Source organism: Malania oleifera, chromosome 1, assembly GCF_029873635.1.
Source record: "Malania oleifera isolate guangnan ecotype guangnan chromosome 1, ASM2987363v1, whole genome shotgun sequence".
Lineage (NCBI taxonomy): Eukaryota > Viridiplantae > Streptophyta > Magnoliopsida > Santalales > Ximeniaceae > Malania > Malania oleifera.
The window spans coordinates 51,121,641-51,146,888 of NC_080417.1; the positions used below are offsets into that span (position 1 = coordinate 51,121,641).

The 25,248-nt window shown below is 34.4% G+C and overlaps 1 protein-coding gene across 2 annotated transcripts in view; it reads right to left on the bottom strand.

The window, feature by feature from the left end:
* Positions 1–4,395: 4,395 nt before the first annotated feature.
* LOC131154119 (aspartyl protease family protein 1-like) overlaps positions 4,396–25,248 on the bottom strand; it is a 29,173-nt gene continuing 8,320 nt past the window's right edge. For both annotated transcript variants that reach the window (XM_058106658.1, XM_058106651.1), the window contains 8 exons: positions 7,823–8,055; positions 6,289–6,513; positions 6,045–6,180; positions 5,875–5,948; positions 5,685–5,784; positions 5,548–5,605; positions 5,061–5,132; positions 4,396–4,952 (listed from right to left, as the gene is read on the bottom strand). In XM_058106658.1, the coding sequence (XP_057962641.1) occupies positions 4,732–4,952; positions 5,061–5,132; positions 5,548–5,605; positions 5,685–5,784; positions 5,875–5,948; positions 6,045–6,180; positions 6,289–6,513; positions 7,823–8,055 (1,119 nt within the window). In that variant the 3' untranslated portion in view covers positions 4,396–4,731. The remainder of the gene's footprint in view (positions 4,953–5,060; positions 5,133–5,547; positions 5,606–5,684; positions 5,785–5,874; positions 5,949–6,044; positions 6,181–6,288; positions 6,514–7,822; positions 8,056–25,248) is intronic.

Below are 25,248 nucleotides of genomic sequence, written 5' to 3' on the forward strand. Positions count from 1 at the left end.
ATTGAGCATGTGGCTGAGCATGCACGATTTTTAACCTCCATTACCCTGTGGTAATTAATCAAGAACACCTCCAAATGCACCATATATTTCTTCCTAGGTGATGGAAAACTAAACTAAAACAAATTAAGGCATGTGATTTGCTAGCTACATTTGCTTGTTCTTTTATTTTTTTCACAATTATTTTTGGTATGTTAGAATATATGCCGGCCCAAGGATATAAAATTGCTTTAAAGAGATAGGACAAAGTCCTGCTGTCACGAGTACAACTTACAAGAGCATGCATACGCAGCAACATAAAAGAAATAACATAAAGAAGAGACTAGAGAAGAGAGGAGCACACTGCTTTTACTTGGTTCATTCTTCTGTCCATGTCCAGTGTATTTCTTTAAAAATGTTTGTTATAAAACTGTATTAGAGCTTCAATCTTCCCTCACAAATATAAATAATTCTTATCCGAAAATGAGATATGAACAAATACTTTTTCCCCCTGCACTCTCCCAAAGCACAACCTTCCATCAGCTGAAAATACCTTAGGTCAGGACCTTCTCTTATGGAATTCAAGTAAATCCCTCCAAAAAATATGACTTACAGTTTAACATGCACTCTTGTGAAATTTAGATGTCCACTTCAAATGTTTATTATTATTGTTGTCGGTGCTTTTGTATTATTACTATAAATATGGATGCATATGCAATCATTCAAGCCAAACAACATTGTTAATTTCACAAAAAAATGGTCCCGTGATAATTTTTTTTTAGAAAGGGAGAATGCTTCGAGCAGTTAGGGTTGAGCAATCAAAGTTGTTAAATTTTAAAGTTGATGGATTCTTTAAGCATCAATTAATTGAAGAAAGAATGTGATGTGATGTGATGTGACTCTTAATAGCGTACCAAGTTGGACTAGAGGAGGGGTTGGGAGACATGGGTTTGATACTTTAGTTGAACGGAGCTAACCAACGACCTTGTGCTTAAGTTGTGCAAGTGTGTTTTTAATATTATAACATTCACATTATTCATTGTACTAAGCATGCGTCTTGAAAAATGAAAGGGAGTTTTGTCTTGGCATCAATTATTGATTAGTACATGCATTATCCACCTATTTGCCTTCATTGAAATTTGAATCTAGGGTTGGATTTGGAGGGGGGCTAAGGTTAGCATAACCAAAGTCCATAAAACTATTATTGCTTATTTCGGGGATAGCTCGGGTCATAAATTCGAGAGCAGTTTGAGGATTGTTACTGTTTGAGTTTGATATTTTAATTGTTCACTTCAAATCAAAACATTTCTATTAACATAGAGATGAATAATAATAATAATAATAATAATAATATATGAGACTCTTTGATTTGATTATAGGTATATTCAAGTCAAGCTAAGTCGACATAATAGTATATTCAAATTTGACTCGAAAATGTTAAAATCAAAATCGGACTCAAACTCGTTTGATTTCAAAATTCTTAAATCTCATGCTTGACTGAGTTATAGATTAATATTCAAAACATGTATAATAAATATATTATATATGTATATATATTAAATATATGCATAAAAATGTATATTATATGCTTTAATATAAAAATAATAAAATTTAAAAACTTGATTAGGCATGTACTCCATTAGAGTAGTATTATACAACTTGAACTTGACTACGTAAAATATTCTAGTAAATCGAATTTGAGTAGAATCAGGACAAGTCATCTTAGGGAGCAAGTCGACCCCAAGTAACTTGTAAGTAATCTTGGCTCATACCCCTAGTTTTGATGGATTAAAGAGGAGGTGGAAGAATCTCAAACATTGTTATATTAAAAAAAAAAAGTTTTAAGGTTTCTTTATTTGTGAAAAATATTTTTTATTCTTATTTTTTCAAAGAGTTTAAAATTTTAAATATATATTCAGTTTTTCAAAATTCATATTAGAAAGGTAGAAAATAAGAAGTTTATTTAGTTGTGCAAAATAATTTTAATTTTTATTTCTAGAAATACTTGCAAAAAAAAAAAACAAAACAAAAACAAAACAAGTTATTTTAATTTTTTTTTTTTCAAAATTATGTAAGGTAATGTTTAAGAACATAGATTTTGGGGTTTGGATTTGGATATGAGTAGGCTTGAAAGAAACTCATAAAATTTTATGCTATATTTTTTTTAAATCCACACAAAAATTCAAATTCAAAATATGAATTCTAAGCTCCTAAACATAGAGTAAGAAATTAAAAATCTGCACAATAATAAGAAGATGTTTTGCAACTTTCTTATATAGAATTAGAAAATTAGGAAATAAGGTGATATTTTTGTAAGTGTTTGAAAATTAGAAATTAACAATAAAACTATTTCCAGAAGCAAGTAGTATTAAAAGTTTTATTGTTATATATATATATATATATATGTGAAACTAGAACCGAAATTTAGGCGTAACGGTAAGGTTGTTGCTGTGTGACCTAGAGGTCACGGGTTCGAGACGTGCAAACAATCTCTTGCAAAAATATAAGGTAAGATTGTGTACTATAAATTCATTGTGGTCCGCCCCTTCCTCGGATCCCGTATATGCGGGAGTTTTGTGCATCGAACTGCCCTTTTTTGTATAAATGTGAAACTAAAAAATTAATTGACATTTTTTTGTAATTCTTTGGCAAAATAAACAGGGAATATGAAAACTATTTTCCAAAATTAAATTAGCCCTTACTTTCTTTGATACTTGGGAAAAACGCGAACTCGTGTGGTTTTAAAAAAACTCACAAATCTCCCTTGGCTTGAAAAAAAAAAAAAGTAGACCTCTTTTGAAGTTTCAAAAATCTCACATACATATTTTCAAGTTTGGTAAAAAGACAAAATATTTGCAGGAGGACAAGTTTAGGGAGGGAGTATAAAAGTTCCAAGAGTTAAATATTGAGAGGTGCCTATCTTTTTTACCAAACTCATAGAAGGTTTGTGGAATTTTGGACCCTCAAGAGAGGCTCATGTCTTTTATTTTATTATTATTATTATTTTATTCAAATCTCAAAAAGGTCAATGCTTTTACTCTAAAAAACAAATTTATTATAACTTTTTAACCAATTTGGATAATGAAATCTTTAAAAATGCTAAGCAACGATGGATTGAAAATTTAAAAATTTCTACATTTGGTTATTTTGAAATTTTCATGACTGGTTTTTGTAATTTTTTGGCAATCACATGTTACTATAAAATGTAGGAATGCATTACCTATTTCTTTGGTTGTCTTGACTTTTCATGTGTACTTTATTTTCATATGTAACCATAAATTCTCAAAATAAATACTTAAATATGATCTTAAATTTGTATTTAAGCTAGGCCACTAATTTACTCATTCATCTACTATTAATTAAGGGAAACCTATGTAATTTTCAATTTTATTCAATCTTTTTTTCAAAGAACTGGCTCAATTGGCATGTCATAGTATATTTATAATTGTCACAAATTACAAGCATACAAGTAATTTAATAAATTGTTTTTTATTTTAAATTTTAAATAAATTTTTATCTCTCCATTGTCTTTGTGACTCTATTATCTCTAAAAAGACAATAAACTTTTCAAAAATGTGAAGCACACAATAGTATTTTAAAAAGAAATGTTAATATCGATTCCTATCATGGAATAGGCTAGGGACGAAATAATTAATCATATTATATAGATATAATAACTTATAAAAGAATATAATTTCATTATGAGGCAAATGGTCATACAAAAATAATCGCGTTAGTTTACATGTAATCATCAAGAAATGATTATTCTCAATTTTTGCAATTGCTTATCCCATTTTATATTGAATGAAATTGCATAAATATTTATATGATCATCTTTTTTATAAACTATTATTTTCCTTTACAACCACAATTTCATTCATTCCCAACTTTTTCCATTGTGTAAAAACTGTTTTAAATGTTTAAACATCTGGTTTTGTTAAGAGGACCCATTTTTTGGGTACATCTACATGAAATGATTTTTATCATTTGCTAATATTATGTGTTCTAATTCGGAATGAATAATTTTCCGCATTTTTAGTCACATAATTAATCATACTCCCATAAAAAGAACGTCCTCCATTTATCGCGCCAAAACCCATTTAAAAATTATTACTTCACTCCGGCCTCGATGAAAAATATTTTGCCTCCCAGTGAATTATTCTTAAATATGTGCCTATTGCTCCTATGAAGAAATTTTAGGGTCTCCAATTTTAGTCTTAAAAGGAAGTGAGAAAAATATATTAAGCGATGGACCGTCCCTTTGCATGCTATGGCCATATTCACCAAAAGATTAAAAATGTAAAATAAAAATGCAGTCGACCATAAATCCTAACACAGACCGTCCATCACAAGATTTATTCCATTGATAAATTCAACAATGCAATGTCACGAGAGCCAATGAAAGTAACCCTGCAGTCCTGCCATATTAAAGTTATACAATATATTCAAAGAAGCCTGAATTTTAATAGTAAACAAATACTAATCCTTTGAAAATGAGAGAGAGAGAGAGAGAGAGAGAGAGAGAGAGAGAGAGAGAGAGAGAATCATTAAAATTTTTAGTAGTCAGCTATGGTGAAGGCTATCCTATTTTTCCTGTGATCAAACATATTTACAGCCCAACCTCAAATAATTTTGCAGACAGCAAAAGAATTGGGAGCCTACAACAGCTTCACTTTTTTCTGTGGTTTTCTGAGTCTCAAAGGTCATATATATATATAATGACCAAGATGGATCTCGCATGAGAAAAAAGAAAGATCAAATGGCCAGACAAGAAAGAAAAACAAGCATAAATGCGCAAGTAAAAATGTTGAAGAGAGGTGAATGGTTGTCTGGGTAAGCCTCCGAAATATGGGAACCATTGCCAGCTCCCGCTGCTGCTTCGGGATCAACGACTGCAGCAGGAGGAGCAATAGAAGGGGCTTCAGCTGAAGCTCTAGGACTGATAGGGAGGGTGTCAAAGTCCTCAGTATCATAACCTGGCAATAGGAATATCCATCAAATGTTTTAACAAGTTATATTCTGAAGAGAGAGAGAGAGAGGCAACTGAACTTTACAACCCAAATTTGAGAAGTAGACTAACTCACAGTTAGATTCTATCCAGCCCAGTACCATTTTTTCCCGATCAAAAACAATACGATATCCCGTCATGAAGTTCTCTGCATGAAAGTTGATGCATTCGTATCATCAGCAAAAATATTTTCATGAATTGATATAAGAATTTGAAGAATTAAGCAAACTTCATCTGATTTATAAATTGCATTAACATTTATTTTAATAAAAAAAATTCATGTTGAAACAACTATACAGTTTGATTTCAAGAATTACCTAAAGTTTCAGCTGATTATAAATTATATCAACATTTATCAAACAATTCATGTTGAAACAACTATACATTCTGCCATCGAGAAAACTGGATGCAAAACATGAGTATAGTGAGAAGAAAATGCATAAAAATGTGAACTAGACTAAAACTTATGAGTTGTGAAGACATGAAATAGACCCAATATCCTCAGCAATAGAACAGTTCAAAGACACCAGAAATCAAAACAGAGATGAAATTCAGATACTCACGTCCAATGATATTCACATCCCCACTTTTGATAACACCTAAACAATATAAATATCGACCCTGGAGATCACAAGCAGAGATTTTTAGTTCATTTGAAGAGAAGGGAATAGGACAAAAAGCATTGACAGAGAGATCTTACATTTAAAGATACCAATACTGTTGGCTGAGTTACATTAAACTGTTTTCCACCTTCCATTGTTAAAATCAAACTGGGAGCTCTGAAGTCAACTATACTCGTACTGCAAATAAAGAAAGGGTGGGTGCTTGAGGGCTCAAAAAGAAAACCACACACAAATGATATCTCAGATCAGTCTCTAAATGAAACTCACTCCAAATCGTAACAATAATCAAAGGGAATATTGGAATCAAGTTGGTGCCGCTTTTCTTGAGCTTGGGAATCAAACTGCAAAATAACAAAATTTAAGTATAATCATAAAGTTTTTTTTTTCTTTTTAAGTCAAAAAACAATGCTATAACATAATTATCCAAAAATTCTTACACTATCTGTCACGTAAGTATAAACCGGGTCATTTAGGTACGAGAATGAGGTACCAGAGTCAAAAATTGCACTGAAACTGGTTCTAGTGATATTTCCCCCAACATCCACCTGAGTGATGCCAACATTGTAAGTTGGACTAGTTGAGAATTTCGGGCAGAAATAGAAAAAGTAGAGCAATTAGCATTTTTGGTGACAGATAATCTATAAACCAAACTTACAAGCTAGCTGAAAGGCAACAACTCACTATAAATCATGAAAGTTGAATGGTGTTTCTCGCTGGTCTGAGCTGCCTTCATCACCAAAAATGATTCTTCCAATCCCATCACTTCCAAAACACATGGAAAAAGAATTTGCAGTGAGCCCTTCTTTTGCTAAAATGCTGGGTACAGAAATATTATCGAGGCCAAGCCCAAAGAGACCATTGGGAGCTCCACCCTCTAGAAATGAACCAGTCTGAACTCGACCACAACTGTAATCAAAGTAACATAGTGGGAAAATTGCCTAAATGTTAAAATATACATTAGACCATCAGGTTAAGGCAACAAAAATTAATTATGCAAGCACGCCAAAAGAAAATCAAAACTACATTATAAGCTGGAAGTCTCAGGTGGGTTCTTGACAGTATAACTTCTCTTCTAATATTCCCCATCTTTCATCTATCTAGTCTTACTAGTATCCCTTCTAGAAAATTTTTCACTTCAACAACAAAAATATTACACAAAGTTCAAGAACAAATAGTAAGATCAGCAATAACATATTGACAGGAGAAGAAACCAATATTAAAACAAAAAAAAATGTTTTTGTTTTTTCATTTTTCCAAAAAAATACAAAAGTGCCACATTATTTTCTAGTTTTCCAACATTTGTAACAAAAGTTAGAAAGGATAGCTTTATTGTTTTCTAAGTTCTCAAAGTACAACAACAACAACAACAAAACCAAGCCTTAAGTGCCACTAGGTGGGGTCGGCTATATAAATCCTTTTCCGCACATTTATATAATCATGGACCATTTCTTTTGACAAATTTAGAGCTATTAAATCCTTATTATCTCATTTCAAGTTATTTTAGTTCTACCTCAACCCCTTCAACTACCCCTCACAGTAACTAACTCACTCTTTCTCACTAGTGTACTATATTGCCTACATTGCAAGTGACCAAACCATTTGAGTCATCTCTCCCTTATCTTATCTTCTATAGGAACAACACCTAACTTACCGTGAATATGTTCATTTCTTAATTTATCTTTCAATGTTATATCACTCACTCATTTAAGCATTCACATCTCAACAACTTTTACTTTTTGGACATTCTATTTTTTTTGTCGCTCGACATTCTGATCCATATAGCATAACTGGCCTTATAGTCGTCTTATAAAACTTCTCTTTTAATTTTAAGGGTATTCTACTATCACAAAGCACACTTGAAGTACTTCTCCATTTTACTTCTCCAATTAAGTTTAGAAAATAGAAAACATGAAAAAAAAAGAGAGAGAGAGAGAGAGAGAGAGAGAGAGAGAGAGAGAGAGAGAGAGAGAGAGAGAGAGAGAGAAACCACTTTTTTTTTGGTAATCAAGGAAAAAGAAGATAAAACAAAACATGCAACAAATCAATGAACAAAATTTTTATATTATAGGTCATTAACCTTTAGTTTTTCTCAATTAATAACTATTTTCAATCTAAATCATATTTGAGATAGAGAGAAAATGCCAAAGAAGATTAATTTCCATCTAAAATTTTCATCATAAAGTTCCTAATCGGATATAAATAAAATGTTGTATACCCAAAAGGAATCAGTGCATCAACAGCTTTTGATTGATCATATGAAGTCAAGTGTAACACGTCCTCCACCAAGGTGCCAGTGGATGAAGTACCATTCGAAAGATAAGAAACTTGATAAGGACAAGTATCACGTGCTGTAGAGCATTGCTTTTGCTGCGCACAGAAGGAACTGCTGCATGGAACGTTCACACTTGTTGATGATGCACTGGGACTGTAAATATTAAAGCTAATTACCTGTTAAAGGAAAACTTGGGAAATTAATAGTAGCAACATTAAGATGCAAAAATGCTTGGTGCAGAATGTAGACAGGATTTCATCTGAACAGCAGTGCTAATGGCACATAATAATATTGTATTCAATCATTCAATATAAATAATCATAGGCAAATTGCATAAAAGAAAGCAAACTAATCCTACATTGAGAGCACAGAATGTGTATTTTGGTTTTGACGTGTAGATTTGGAATGTGTAGATTTAAACAAAGTACTACAATATTGTATTGAGCTTTGTCCAAGCTAATGCAAATCCATATGCCATTGCTCTCAAACAGATCAAGTTCTATTAACTTGAATCAACTTGAAAAACAAACTCACATGTTTTCTCAATTCAGACTCAACTAGGCACACACTGCACCCAAAACTAGGGAATAAAAAAATAATAATAATAAAAAAGAAAATTTTAAATTATTAAATCCTATGCATGGCAACAACAGCAAAGTGAAAATCCAGACTGAAATTGTAAGGATCCGAACATATTCTAAATTGTATTATGCTAATTTTTTTATTTTACGCTACTATTTCTATTCCCACCCATGAACTTGCTATGTAAGATTTCTGATACACTCTTCAAAATGATCTGAAATGTAAAATAATGATTGGGATGAGACGGCATTCAGTAAGTAAATAAGATTATTATTAGTGTGTGACCAAAATGAGCTTTCATAATATTTTAATTTCGTAAAATAATATTTAATACTATAACTTCAAACTCTTTTAAAAATATATATAAATTTAAAAGTTTCTGTATAAAAACTTTTGCAATTAACTACAATAGTAAAATTTTATAATCATATATTATAACTGTTAAATTAAACTTTTAACTTTAAAAAGTATAATTATAATTTTTAATTATATATATACACTTTTCCTTATACATTTCCCTTATATCATCATTTAGGCACAATAATGACCATGATCATATAAACTTATATTTTACCTTCAAATAACTTTGTACACGTAATTAAAGATGTATATACATATACTGTAAAAATCACGCTTAAGTATGTTAATCGTAAGTCATGTTTACCCCCATGATTGGGATGTGCGGTCCGAAGACTAGACTTAACTGGCTAACCGGTCAAACTAAATCAACGTACATCATCATTAAGTAAGATTTTCCCTATTAAACTCTGGTCCGACCCAGGTGTGCACTCAGGAGAAATCCACTACCATATAAAATCACTCTATAAAAAGTGTAGGTGTACTCTAATTCGTTTAAACTTTAAGTTGCAGTACCGAGCATCTGTAACTTTGAACTTTCTTTGTTATAAGGGGTTTTAAAAATATTTTTATTGTATAATTTGTATAATTAAAATAATATCATAAAAATCTCATTTTTACTCATATTTTCGTGAAATACGTAACATAAAAAAATCAACTCATGTAATCTTTACTTATATTTTCATGAAATATGTAACGTATAAATAAACTCACGCCACACAATTTTCGCGTTAAAAATATTTTCTTAAATAGAAATTAATGATGTAAAATAACCGAGGGGTTTAGAACATTTCTTAACTCAAAAAATAAATGCAAGTATATTAAAGATAAAGCTAATATAATTAAATATGCGTAAAAATAAACTCAAGAGAATTTTATAAAACTAACATAATCGAAATTTACTTACAAATAAACTCGGGTATAAATTTTAACTAAAAATATAACATAATCAAATTTACTTAACTCTTACTTTACCTTATGCTACGAACACAACAAATATCTCTAAAAAATGAGATCGGAAAGAGTGGATGAATGAGAATTTGAATTATAGTAAAAATTCTCCCTCCACCACTAATTCTTTCACTTGCCAATTTTTCTCTTCCTTTGAAAATTTTTTATGAAAAATGAAGGTTGTGAGCTTCCTATTTATAGAAAAATTTTGGGGAAGAAAATTGAATATATAAAAGTGTGGGAGAGGGGTGAAATTATAATTTTTTAAAAATTAAGGAATGAGCATGGGATGGGTTAGGCATGGTGTTAGGGAGTGACAATGTAATGGGGAAAATGGGGAGTGAGATACTGCTATAATTGTATTCTCTAGAGATTTGGAATGAATATCTGATTATCTATGTTATCGTTTGTATGATTATTCTCTTGTGGTTGAATAACACAAGTAGTCCTTTTCATTGTGGTGTTTTGTTGCCTTGGATTGTGATGTCTCTTATTGTTATAGTCTTATTCGGTGTATAAGAATATATTGCTCGTGTGATATCCTATTCTTCCTTAGTTTTCTTGAGTATTGAGACTCACCAGGTGCTCGTGATTGCAGGCTTGAACGTGTGAGACTTGGCTAACTTGTCGAGGGAGAGCTCTCAACGAGTGCCACACGGCCCTTACTTGAGTCCCATTTTGGGGGTCCGTGACAATTGGTATCAAAGCACAGTGTGTGCGAGCACCATGAGTGGTAATGTGAGAAACAAGTCGGGAAAAGTGGAGCGCATAGAGGCGCTTGAGGCGAAACTTATAACCCTAGAGAGAATGTGCGGTGAACTCCAAGGGTTGGTGGCAACATTGATAAAAAAGAAAAGCGTGCCAACAGAGCTTAAGGCCGCTGAAGAAAACCCTAGAGAAAATCTCTGTGGGGTATCAAAAGTTGTAGAGAGACTTGAGGAACTTGAAAAATTCATTCCACGTGTGAAATCCCTGGAGAAACGGCCAAGAGAGCTTGAGGCCTTCCAGAAGAGTATCGAGCAATTGGAAGCCTTTGAGAGTAGGCTGGAACATATTGAGGGCATATTGCCATCTCTTTCGTCCCAACAGGGAGAGCCAATAGAGCTTGAGGCCTCCTTACGGGAGCTAACGGATAATTTTGATTTCCTTGCAAAAGATGTTAAGGAGTCCATTACTGCTTTGAAAGAAGATTTGAAGGAGATGGGCAATGTCCAAAGTGCAGTGGTCCAAGTCCAGAGGGATTTACAAGAGATCACTGTGAAAGTGAATGCAGTGGCACAGATAGCCCGAAGGCCGGTTGCAGATCCCATTGAGAGTTTTTGATTGAAGGTACCGGAACCTAAAAGTTTTGGGAGTACGCGAGATGCCAAGGAGCTAAATAATTTCTTCTTTGATATAGAGCACTACTTCACGTGCTCAGGAGTGGATCTAGAAGTGGACCAGGTAAATCTGTCAACGATATAGCTGGTAGGGGATGCAAAAGTGTGGTGGAGAACTAAATGGAATGATATTCAGCACAATAGATGTGTTATCAACACATGGGGAGGGGTTGAAACAGGCGTTGAAGACTCAATTCTATCCCGAAAATGTGGAGTACATAGCAAAGTGCAAAATAATGGAATTGCAACAGACTGGCTCAATAAGGAGCAATGTACGAGAATACCAAGCCTTGATGTTGGACATTATAGACATGACCGAATCAGATAAACTAATTCATTTTCTTCGGGGTTTGAAGACATGGCCAAGGAATGAATTGCGTCGGCAAGGTGCTGGTGATCTCTCTTCTGCCCTCCTTGCTGCCGAACGGTTGGATGATTTTTCAGATAATTCTGGGAAGCGAAATTTCCCTACGTCTGCCAATAATGATTCCAGGCCCAGTAAAGTGTATAAGCCCACAAATGGGGGAAGGGATAGGGAGACAAATAGTTCTTGGAAAGATAAAAGAGCGCCCATGGTTAAGGAGTGGAGGGGCGGACGAACGGGGGGTGGAGGGCGTCAACCGATCTCTTGTTTTCTGTGCATGGGACCACATCAAGTAGCGGAGTGCCCTGATCGTAAGGCTTTGAATGCTATAAAGGCCCTTTGAGGGGAAACCGAAACCCCGACAGCAACCCCAGAAGAACAACCGAATATGGTGGGAGCATTGAGATTTTTGGGGGCATTAGAGCGTCAAGTAATTAACAACAAGTCTCCGGAGACTAATGTATGTTGATCTACTTTTGAATGGAAAGAAAATCATGGCCATGATTGATACAGGGGCCACCCATAATTTCATTGCTGATTCTGAAGCTCAATGGTTAGAATTGCAAGTAGATAAGGATGTGGGCAAGTTGAAAGCAGTGAATTCTCAAGCGTTAACCAAGGTGGGGGTGGCACCTAAAGTGGCATGCCAAATGGGATCATGGTCTGGAACAATTGATTTCACTGTGGCACCCCTTGACGACTTCGATGTGGTATTGGGGATGGATTTTCTTAAAGTGACAAGCTCAATGCCGATCCTAGCTGCGGATTGTCTTGTGATAATGGGAAGTGCACCTTGTGCGGTCCCCGCAGCCTACAATAATTTTGATGAGAGGAAGTTGCTTTCAACCCTCCAAAGATAGGGAAATATCCACTTGAGATTAAGGAAGTTTTAGAAGAGTTCAAGAAGGTGATCCGGAACAGCTACCGAGGGTTTTACCACCGCGATGACAGATTGACCACGAAATTGAACTTTTTCCAGGAGTAAAGCCGCCAGCACGTGCCCCTTATCGAATGGTGCCGCCGGAGTTAGCTGAACTTAGAAGGCAACTGAATGATCTTATTGCAGCAGGGTTCATCCGTCCTTCAAAAACACCTTTTGGGGCCCCAGTGTTATTTCAGAAGAAACAAGATGGTAGTTTGCGCTTGTGTGTAGATTATCGGGCTCTTAATAAGGTGACGGTGCGCAACAAGTATCTCATTCCACTGATTGCTGATATTTTTGACCAATTAAGTACAGCTAGATATTTCAAGAAACTAGACTTGAGGTCGGGATATCATCAAGTGCGCATTGTTGAGGGAGATGAACCAAAGACCACTTGTGTCACTCGGTATGGAGCATTTGAATTCCTTGTCATGCCTTTTGGACTAACAAATATACCCGCTACCTTTTGTTCTCTAATGAATCAGGTTTTTCGGGACTACCTTGATCAGTTTGTGATTGTTTACCTTGATAACATAATGGTTTTCAGCGCATCCTTAGAAGAACATAAAGATCATCTTTGGAAGGTTTTTCAAAAACTCAAAGAAAATCAGTTATATGTAAAAGGAGAGAAGTGTGCTTTCGCTCAAAAGCGTATTAAATTCTTAGGGCATATCATTGAGGAGGGCCAGATACGGATGGATTCAGCTAAAGTAAAAACCATCAAGGAGTGGCGAGCACCTACATCCGTTAGAGAATTGCAATCTTTCTTGGGCCTAGCCAACTACTATCGAAAGTTTATAGAGGGGTACTCCAGAAGAGTTGTATTGTTAACAAATTTATTGAGGAAGTGGGTACCATAGGGGTGGTCAGAAGAGTGTCAATCAGCATTCGTTGAATTAAAGGAAAAAATTGTGGGAGATCCTGTGCTAATCCTTCCTGATGTGACAAAGTCGTTTGAAGTGCAAGTAGATGCCTCAGACTTTGCATTAGGGGGAGTTCTCTTATAGGAAGGACATCCAGTTGCTTTTGAAAGTAGAAAATTATCGGGTGCCGAACGGAACTATACAGCACAGAAAAAGGAGCTTCTCGCAGTGGTACACTGTCTTCAGGTGTGGAGACACTATCTCTTGGGGTCCAAATTTGTGGTAAAAACCGATAATGTGGCAGTTACTCATTTTTTGTCACAACCTGGACTAACGTCAAAGCAAGCCCGTTGGCAGGAGAAGCTAGCTGAATTTGATTTTGATTTTGAATATAAAGTCGGGAAGACGAATGAAGTAGCCGATGCTTTAAGTAGAAAAATCGAATTGGCAGCATTGAAACTCATCAGTCATCTATCAACTAGTAGGGTGGCCTTACCTTTGAAGAATCTTATCAGGGAACATTTAAGTACAGACCAGCAGGCGCAGTCACTAAGCAAACTAATAGACGAAGGGAAGACACAACAATTCTGGGTAGAAGATGGACTGATAATGACTAAAGGCAGGAGAGTCTATGTGCCCAAAGCTGGAAACTTGAGGAAAACCTTACTAAAGGAGTGTCATGATACGTTGTGGGCTGGTCATCCGGGATGGCGAAGAACTCGGGCATTGATTACACAGGGGTATTATTGGCCGAATATGCAAGATGATGTGATGAGTTATACCAAAACTTGCTTGATCTGTCAACAAGACAAGGTAGAAAGAAAGAACACCTCAGGTTTATTGGAGCCATTGCTAGTGCCTACCAGGCCATGGGAGAGTGTCTCTTTGGACTTCATTTCCTCGTTGCCAAAAGTAAAGGAGTAAGACACAATTTTGGTGGTGATTGACCGGTTCTCTGAGTAAGCAACTTTTGTACCAGTCTCGAAGCCATGTTCAACAGAGAAGACAGCTCAGCTATTCTTCAAGCATGTGGTGAAATATTGGGGTGTTCCAGAAAGCCTAATCAGTGATAGGGATGTTAGATTCACGGGAGGATTTTGGGGTGAACTCTTTCGCTTGATGGGTTCAAACCTTAATCTTTCCGCCAACTATCACCCACAGACAGATAGTCAAACCGAACGTTTTAATGGGATGCTGGAAGAATACTTGAGACATTTTGTTCACTCCAATCAGAAGAATTGGGTTACTTTACTGGACACGGCACAATTCTGTTTCAACTCTATGAAATCTTCTGTCACTAATAAAAGCCCTTTTGAGATTGTGACAGATCAACAACCGACTCTCCCGCACACTCTAGATGGTCCATACAAAGGAAATTGCCCGAAAGCATACCAATTCACGAAAAATTGGTTGCAAAATATCGAAGTCACCCAAGCTCAGTTAGAAAAAGCATCGAAGCGCATGAAGAAATGGGCTGACAAAGGGAGACGACCACAACAATTTGAAACTAGAGATCTAGTTCTTGTAAAAGTGCCGCCGGAGACATTTCGATTTCTTTGCGGCAAGGATAAAAGGCTGTTACGCCGTTACGAAGGTCCAATCATAGTGATCGAGAAGGTGGGACATGCATCTTATCGACTTGAGCAACCCAAGTGGATGAGAAGCCACAGACGTCCAGTCCATCCCGTGTTTCATGTAAGCAATTTAAAGCCATTCCACACAGATGAAGCAGATCCGCACCGACAAAAGTTAAGGAGATCAACAATTTCCAAAAAGCAACCTGTCAACAAGGAAGTTCAAGAGATCATTGCAGACAGAGTCGTCCACAACAACAATTTCTGGTTCAGTGGCTGGGGCTGGGGGAAGAAAAGAATAGTTGGGAAAAGGAAAAAAACCTTCAACATGCCATACAGAAGATTGAAGATTTCAGAAATTCATAGTCAACGACATCTACTTCGACATCAGCAGAGTGAGAAGCCCATCTACAACACATCGACAAGGACGTCGATAAAATGAGTGGGGGAGGATGTTAGGGAGTGACAATGTAATGGGAAAAATGGGGAGTGAGATACTGTTATAATTGTATTCTCAAGGGATTTGAAATGAATATCTGATTATCTATGTTATCGTTTGTATGATTATTCTCTTGTGGTTGAATAATACAAGTAGTCATTTTCATTGTGGTTTTTTGTTGCCTTGAATTGTGATATATCTGATTGTTATAGTCTTATTCAGTGTATAAAAATATATTACTCGTGTGATATCCTATTGTTCCTTAGTTTTCTTGAGTATTGAGACTCACCAGGTGCTCGTGATTGCAGACTTAAACGTGTGAGACTTGGCTGACTTGTTGAGGGAGAGCTCTCAACGAGTGCCACACGGCCCTTACTTGAGTCCCATTTTGGGGGTCTGTGACACATGGGTTAAGTATGAGATAGGGATGGAGGTCATGTGGGAGTGCTTGCTAACACTCCCATTAGTTAATTTTTAATTAATTAATTAATTAATTAATTTTTTTATTTAATTTTTTTAAATTATTATTATTATTATCATTATTATAATTTTTAAGTTATGTTTTAGTAATTTTTTTAAAAAGAGAATTAAGTTTGAATTTCAAAAAATCATGTGGGCCCCACACAACTTCAAGACCCTAGTGGGTCCTACGTAATTTCATTAGTTCTCACATGATTTTATGAGTCCTACCTAGTTTCGGAACTCATGCGAACCCCACACAATTTCGGGACTCATGTGGGCCCCACATAAGATACCTATATTATTATTTGATCATGTATTTCTACAAATTATGTCTGTCAAAATATTATTTTATGTATACGTACTTATTTACGTGTACAAACAGTGTTTATCTTATAAAATTCCATTTTGATCAGGACAACCTCAAGGGAGCGACTGAACTGTAATGGTCTCTAAACACTCGCTAAGACAAGGTCTTTCTTAGGCATCAAACATGAAATCAAGAATTCTACAAAAAAACATTTCTGTATTGATATTAACTTAATGACTATTTTTATTATTTTATTATTATTATGCTTTAATTGTATATATACTTTTGGGTCATCACATTTTCCCCTCCTTATAAAAATTTCGTCTTCGAAATTTGCTAATTTAAAATGAGTACTGTATAATTGGTTGCGCTATTTGAAAGAATAAATTGATTAACGATTTGACTAAATCTTAGAATAGATCAAGACTCAATTTGGCGAAATATTTTATTTTGGGAACTAAAGTGTGAATCGTCGGTCTAATAGGGGTTGAAATTGAAAGGAAATTCAGAAGATGTATATACATATATTGTAAAAATCACGCTTAAGTATGTTAATCGCAAGTCATATTTACTCCCATGACTGGGATGTGCAATCCGAAGACTAGACTTAACTGATTGGCTGGTCAAACTAAATCAACGTACATCATCATTAAGTGAGATTTTCCCTATTAAACCGTGATCCAACTCAGGTGTGCACTCAGGAGAAATTCACTACCATATAAAATCACTCTGTAAAAAGTGTGGATATTCTCTGATCTGTTTAAACTTTAAGCTGCCGTAACGAGCATCTGTAACTTTGAACTTTCTTTACCATAAGGGGTTTTAAAAATATTTTTATTATATAATTTGTATAATTAAAATAATATCATGAAAATCTCATTTTTACTCATATTTTCGTGAAATATGTAACATAAAAAAATCAACTCATGTAATCTTTACTCATATTTTCATAAAATATGTAACGTATACATAAACTCATGTCACACAATTTTCGTATTAAATATATTTTCTTGAATAGAAATTAATGATGTAAAATATCTAAGGAGTTTAAAACATTTCTTAACTCAAAAAATAAATGCAAGTATATTAAAAATAAAACTAGTATAACTAAATATGCGTAAAAATAAACTCAAGAGAATTTCATGAAACTAATATAATCGAAATTTACTTACAAATAAATTCAAGTATGAATTTTAAATAAAAATCTAACATAAGCGAATTTACTTACCTCTTACTTTACCTTGTGCTACGAACACAATGAATATCTCTAAAAAATGATATTGAAAAGAGTGGGTGAATGAGAATTTGAATTATAGTAAAAATTCTCCCTTCACCATAAATTCTTTCACTCACTAATTTTTTTCTTCTTTTGAAATTTTTTTATGAAAAATGAAAGTTGAGAGCTTCTTATTTATAGAAAAAATTTGGGAAAAAAATTTGAATTTATAAAAGTATGGGGAGGGGTGAAATTATAATTTTTTTAAAATTAAGGAATGAGCATGGGATGGGTTAGATATAGGATAAGGATGGAGGTCATGTGAGAGTGTTTGCCACCACTCCCATTTAGTTAATTTTTAATTAATTTTTTTTAAATCACTATTATTATTATTATTTTTTTTTTTTTTAAATTATGTTTTAGTATTTTTTTTAAAAAGAATTAAGTTTGAATTTCAACTCATATGGCTCCCACACAACTTCAAGACCCCAATGGATCCTACGTAACTTCATTAGTTCTCACACGATTTTATGAGTCCTACATAACTTCAGGACTCATGTGAAACCCACATGACTTCGGGACTCATGTGGTCCCCACATAGTCTTGTGGACCCCACATAAGATACCTATATTATTATTATTATTTTACCATCTTGTGAACCCCACATAGGATACCTATATTATTATTATTATTTTACCATCTATTTCTACAAATTATGTCCGTCAAAACATTATTTTATGTATATGTACTTATTTACGGGTACAAACAGTGTTTATCCTATGAATTCCATTTTGACTAGGCCAACTTCCAGGGAGCGACTGAGCCGCAATGGTCTCTGAGCACTCACTAAGACAAGATCTTTCTTAAGCATCAAACATGAAATTAAGGATCTTACAGAGACACTTCTATATTAATATTAACTTAATGACTATTATTATTATTATTATTATTATTATTATTATTATTATTATGCTTTAATCGTATATATATTTTTGGGTCATCACAAAAGTAACACCATGCCAGAATTTATCATATTTCACACAAGTGGTGAACCAGAAATTACTTGAAGAAATATATAAAATAAAGGGGACTACCCCATTTTGGCAAGTCCTTTTCATTCCATAAATTAACTTCATCTAAATATTGGTTGAATAGTTAAATTACTGACCATATGCAAGATTATTAGGGGCATTTGAAAGACTAATTTCATTTTTCATTTAAAAAATTCCAAATTATTACAAAAATATCACATTATTTTGTAACTTATAACATTCTAGTGGAGATTCAAAGAACAATTTGTTGTAAAGTTGAGAGATGGAGGAGACATGAAGAGAAGTAGATAAAAGAAGAGGAGAAGAAGCGAAAGAAGAGGAAAAACTGGGCAGCAATTTCCTAGAGTCTACAGCTCCAAGTCTAGCCTCTAATATATTATTAATAATAAAGTCTTAAGGACAAAAATACCCCTATTAACACAACTAATTACTAAAATAACACATTCTCTTCTAACACTTCCCATCAAGCCAGAGGTGTATAAATGCACTTAACCCCAGCTTGTAACAACTAAGGGTGTAAGCAAATCAAACTTACTCACGAGCTACTCATACTCGATTCGTCCATTGACTCAACCCAATTCTACTCGAGTTCAAGCTACTCTAGTATTTTAATAAGTCGAGTTCAAGTTCAGTAATAGTACTTGGGTCAAGTTTCAAGCCTAATCAAGCTTTTTAATTTTATTATTTTAATATTATATATGTTATATAATATTTTTTTTATAAATATATTTAATATTATATATACATTATATATATTTACATATGTATTTAATATTAATTTATAATAAAATTCAGCTCAATTGAATCGAACTCAAGTTTTATGCACTTATAGCAAAGTCGAGTTCGAGTTTAACAATTTTGAAATCCATAGAGTTCGAGTCGAGTTTCAAGATTAACATTTTTGAGTCAAGTCAAGTTCGAGTATTTTACTATGTCGACTCGACTTGACTCAAATACACCCCTAGTAACAGCCATTAGACAAGGCAGACTCAAACAAAACATAGTTTTTTCATAATGGTAACAATCGCAGTCGTTACGTAACATCCATGAATTCTTTTTTTGCATTTGCAAACTTCTTAAAAACATATAGATTCATATGTTTTGATCCCAAAACCCTATATACTAATGCTTTAAATGAGTTTTCATAAATTTTAATCAATTTAACTATAACATATGCTACAAGTATTGGATGTCAACTTGGTCCCTTTAGTTGCTTTTGGTGAGAAGAACCACGCATTTGCTACTTTTCACTACTTTATTGATTATAAGTGAAATTCAAACAAACATATATTAAATATAAAGAAATGTAAAATATAGAATGCACTCTTTTGTACTCTTTTACACTTTAATAGAATTTTTGTTATCCAAAAAAATAAAATATAGAATATTCATATGTTAAGCAAGAACAAAAATTCATATAATAGAAAGTATTTTAGTCTCTAAGCTAGGTGTAAGAAAAAATAAAATAAAATAAAATTCATAGAACTTAAAATACAAACATATGTAATTTAATGAGAGAAAAATTTTGGTTTATTTGAATGGTACAACAACAAAACAACAACAAAACCAAACCTTAAGTCCCAATTGGTGGGGTCGGCTATATGAATTTTTTTCGCCAATTTATGCAATCATGAACCATTTCTTTTGACAAAGTCAAGGATATTAAATCCTTACTATCTTCTCCTAAGTTATTTTAGGTCTACCCCTACCCCTTCTACTGCCTCACATAAAAACTAACTCACTCTTCCTCACTAGTGCACTATGTGGCCTATGTTGCAATTGTCCATACCATCTGAGTAGTTCCTATCTTATTTTATCTTCTATAGGAGCTACACAAAATGCAAAACAAAAAAAAGGCTCAAAAACCTGTTTTAGTCATTCACAGCCAGCCTAGCACTATAACGGCCCGTAATGGCTTATAATGGTCCATAATGGTCTGTAGCGGTTGTTACAATTGTGAATCAGGGTATTTTTGAGATATCAACCCATAACAGTCTCGGAAGCCACTGATACCATTACAAAACATCTATAACAAACGTTACACGCCAACTTCTAAAACCATGAAAAAAAGGCTTCATAAAAACATTGCCTAACAAATCCATAGATTTCACAAACAAAATCCTCACAATCTTCTTCAGCACAATGTCCCTCACAAAATGATAAGTCAACTTTTATATGCTTTGTCTTCTCACGGAACATTGGATTGCTTGCAATACAAATTTGGTAGCTTGATTATCAAAACATATCTCTTGGCTTCCTTATCATGAATCTCATCCCTGACATTAGAGACTTCAACCACATAAGCTCACTCACAGTATGAGCCATAGTTTGGTATTCTGCTTCAATACTAAATCTTGCTACAATAGTCTATTTTTCGCTATAGCAAGTAATGAGATTACTTCCCACAAATGTATAGCATACAATAGTAGACATTCAATCATCAATAGCCAATCTACATCAAAATATTCCATGACCTCACAACTTCTATTACATTTATGCATCAAACATTTGCCAAGAGAAACTTGGAGACAACACAAAGTCCTACAAGCAACATTTCAAGGTTGTTTGGGAATTTTCATAAACTGACTCACTACCCCCACTACAAAAGATATGTCAAGTCTAGTGACAATCTAGTAGATCAACTTACCAATTAACTGCCTCAATCAATGTTTGTCTTCAAAGTCCAATCAAACATCCTTGGACAAATTCACATTGTCATCCATACGAGTATCAACTGGTTTAGCTCCCAACAAACTAGTCTCACTTAGCAAATCCAACATATATTTCTATTGAGATAGATTCAACCCTTTCCTACACTGTACAATCTCAATACCAAGAAAGTAATGCAACATACCCAAGTCCTTCATTTGAAATTTTGATTGAATCCATTGTTCAACATGTGCAATCCTGCTCTATTCACTGCTAGTGATGATGATATCATTAACATAAACTACTAGAACTATAGACCTATATCCTTTTTGGGTGGACAAAAACCGAATGATAAGAGTAACATTAGATAAACCTAAACGCATAAACTATAACACTAAATTTGTCGAACTAGGCTCGAAGAGACTACCTAAGACTATAAATGGTCTTATGCAACCTACATACTTTACCATCCTCCCCCTGAGCAACATGCCAAGGAGGTTGCTGCATGTATACCTCTACTTGAAAATCTATATACCAAAAAAGTATTCTTCGCATCAAATTGGTATAAGGGCCAAGCAAAATTAATTGCCAATGAGATCAATAAACGAACAGAATTTAGTCAAGCAACATGAGAGAATGTCTCAAAATAATCAATATCATATGTTTGGGAATAGAGTTAGTAGGTAAATATTTGATGGTATAGACCCAACAACACCTAACCAACTCCTTACCAAGAGAAAGATCTGTCAAGCCCCATGTCCCTTGAATGGTCAAGGCATCCATTACTAGAACCATTGCATGCTTCCACCCAGGGTTAGCAACTGCTTTTGTTAGATTATCATTTTACCTAAAAGCTTAAATCATTAGGTTGCGGGCCAACAATGTATATTGGACCTTAACATTCCCCTGCATGTGCAACCTAACAACACGTAAATAGATAAACAAACATAGCAACACCCATTATAGGGAATAAGATAATTTTCAACAAACAATAAATGTGGGCAATAAGACTAGAAACCAAGATCTACTAACAAGTTGGCTTTAATACTATGTTAGATTACCATCTTAACTAAAATCTTAAGTCGTTAAGTTGTCGGCCAACATGGTATATCAAGCCTTAACAATTTCAAAATGTGAGGAAGGGATAGAAATCGAGGAAATAGACAAGGCAAAAGGATGAATAGTACTAGGAAGGTGGAGAACTGAAACATAATGAGCAATAGGACAAGCAACTATGGACTGTTGAGCACATATTAGCAATGGGCAAATCCAAGTCACATTGGGATGGATCTCCAGAACTAGAAGTTGAAACAGTGATGGGTAGAGGAGGCGCCTGCATGGTGTTAGTGATGTTTGTGCTAGATTTCCATCCCTCATGAGCCCTCAATTGTTCATGTGGATCGATACCTAATCAAATTGGAAGAGGAGAAAAAGCTTTATCAAGAGGGATATGGGTGAGAATAGGAGGATCAACACAAAAGGGGGTACTATAATCGTTGAGATTCAAAGAGGACCCAACACTAGAGAAATAAGGTGCCCCCTCAAAAAAGGTGACATCAGCACTAACATATTTCCTACGAGTGTGCGGATCATAACATCGATACCCAATCGGAGTTCTTGAGTACCCAACAAAGACACATTTAACAACACAAGTAGCGAACATATCTAGACCAATATGTGGAACATGAGCAAAACATGTGTTGGCCTTAGAAGGCTTAACATCCTATTTTGATGCTAACAAACAAGAGAAACTTAACATATTTGGTTGAGTAATGCTATTTCAAGGTTCACAAAAGAGAATGTGTTAAAAGCTTATACTTCAAAGAAGGATGATCATATGAAGCTTAAATGGCATGGATTCAAAGAATAAAGCTCGAAGATCATGAGAGCATGGATGTTAAAGAGAACTCGATAAAAAGCTCAAAGTATCTTAAAACTTGAAGACAACTAGAAGACCGAGGCATGAAGACTTAAGTGTTTAAGAATATCAAATGGCTTAGAAGTCTTTATGTAAGTACTTTAATATTTAAATATCTTTTGAAATATTGTTGAAGCTCTTTAGGGGATATTTATGGACTTAGAGACCTATTTTAAAATCTCGGAAAATGTTTTATGAAAGATCAAAACAAGAGAGCAAAACTAATTTTGAAAACAAAAAATGAAAAACCAGAATATGACCTGGCCAACCGACTGACCAGATTACACTGGGTTTACTCAATCGACTGACACAAATTATATGTTGAAAACCTGCCCAGCCGACTTACCATTATGAACTAGGATCAGTCAGCCAACTAACAAGAATGCAACGGTAAAATAAATTGTCCAGTTGACTGACCAAATGAACTAAATTTAGTTAGCCGACTGACAATTTTTGAATGTGGTCGAGCCAGCCGACTGACAATTTATTGAATTTATTTTCTGGCTGACAAAAGGGTTTCAGCCGCCTGTCCAGCCAACTGACCCTATAAATTACACTACTCAGTCGCCTGTCCAGCCAACTGACTCCACGGGATTTGAATTTTTAAACTCCAATAGGAAAAGTTTAAAAATTAGTTTTTTAATTATGAACGTTATAAAAACTTGGTGGACACTCCAAGTAACTTGGGGAACAAGGAAACTAATCCTAAAATGCCTATAAATACTCCTTTAATCCCAAGAAATTAATCACCAAGCAATCACACAGCAAACTTGCATTCAATCTCTCAATCTCTCAATCTCTCTCAAAGTTCTCTATTGCTCATACTCTTGTTGGGGGAAATCATCTGAATTGTTGCTGAAACATCAACCTAAGGTTCTCATATTGAGTTTTCTCAGTCACAAAGGAACCCTTGGTGAATTCTACCCTTAAGCTTCAATTATATTTCTTATTGGTATTTAAATTGTTAAAATACTTTGAGCTGAATTTGTACTAATCTACTCTGTTTTGAGAGTGCTATTGTACGTAGTGTTTACTTCATATCTTTTGTAGTTCTTGGACGATTCGAGGTGTTCGAATCGTTGGCTAAGCGTGGGGTATCACTTAGAGAGGTGCTGCTCTAGCATAATTGAAGGAGTGACCGAGTGAGAGGATATCACTTGGAGAGGCAGGCTCTAGCCTACTGAAGGAGTGCGTAAACGGTGTTGTTCCTCCTAGCAAATGAACTGGTTTTAGTGAATCCTTTGGTGGTTTTCCAAAGGCGAGGACGTAAGCTAGAGATAAACCGAACCTCGTAAAAACCATGGTCTCACTCTCTCTTTCCCTCACTCTCTTTACTTTCAGCATATACGAACTACGTGGATGTTTTAAATTCTTTAATCATATACACTACGAAAATTAGATATTAAATAAATATAAGCTTAATTTGTTTTTGGGATTGCGGAAACCGAAAGGGAGTATGTTGATTGATTCATACTTTGCGGAAACCGTAAGGGAGTACATTGATTGGTGAAACAGCCAAAGACACTTTAAACTGAAAGTTTATTTAACGTCTAAGCTTTTGGAGAGAGAATCGGATTTTATATTGCACTTCATTTTGAGAAAGAAAATTCATTATCACAGGGTTTGCATTAACCACAGAGCTGCAAACAAACAAAAGCTGAATCATGAATCTTAGCTTGGATATTGTGATTGATTGGAAAATTGATTGGTTTGACTGATTGATTGGTTACTTGATTGTTTAAGTACTTGTATTGTGGTTGTGGATTGAATTTTGTTTTAAGTATTTATTGTGTATTTGACTAAATCAAACAAGAAGTAAAGAATTCATTAAAAGAAGTAAAAGAGGTTAAGGAGTCTTAAAAGGAATTAAAAGAAAATTTTTAAATCCAATTCACCCACCCTTTTGGGACTACACCTTGGTTTTCAACATGTGCACCCAAAGACATGAGACACAACAGAGAATATGAATGTTTATGGGTGCACGATGAAGAAGGGAATTTGTCTCCTTAGGATACTTTAGGTCGTCGAGCAGAAAATAGGCTATTAGAAGACCATCAGTCCAAAAGGTCATTGGAGCATGCATATGAAGGACTAGAGATTGAGCTCTATCAAGTAGATGTCAATTTCTTTTTATTTAGCTACTCCATCGTGAAAAGGGGTATGTATATAGGATGTTTGATGAATAATCCATTTGGCCAAGAAAAAAAGACTAAAGCTCGTTTTGAACAAATTCATACGCATTACTAGAGCGAAAAGTTTGAATACCAAATGCAAAATTGAGTTTTTATTTCCTAGTAGAATTGATTAAATACATTCAAAAATTCATACCTATCT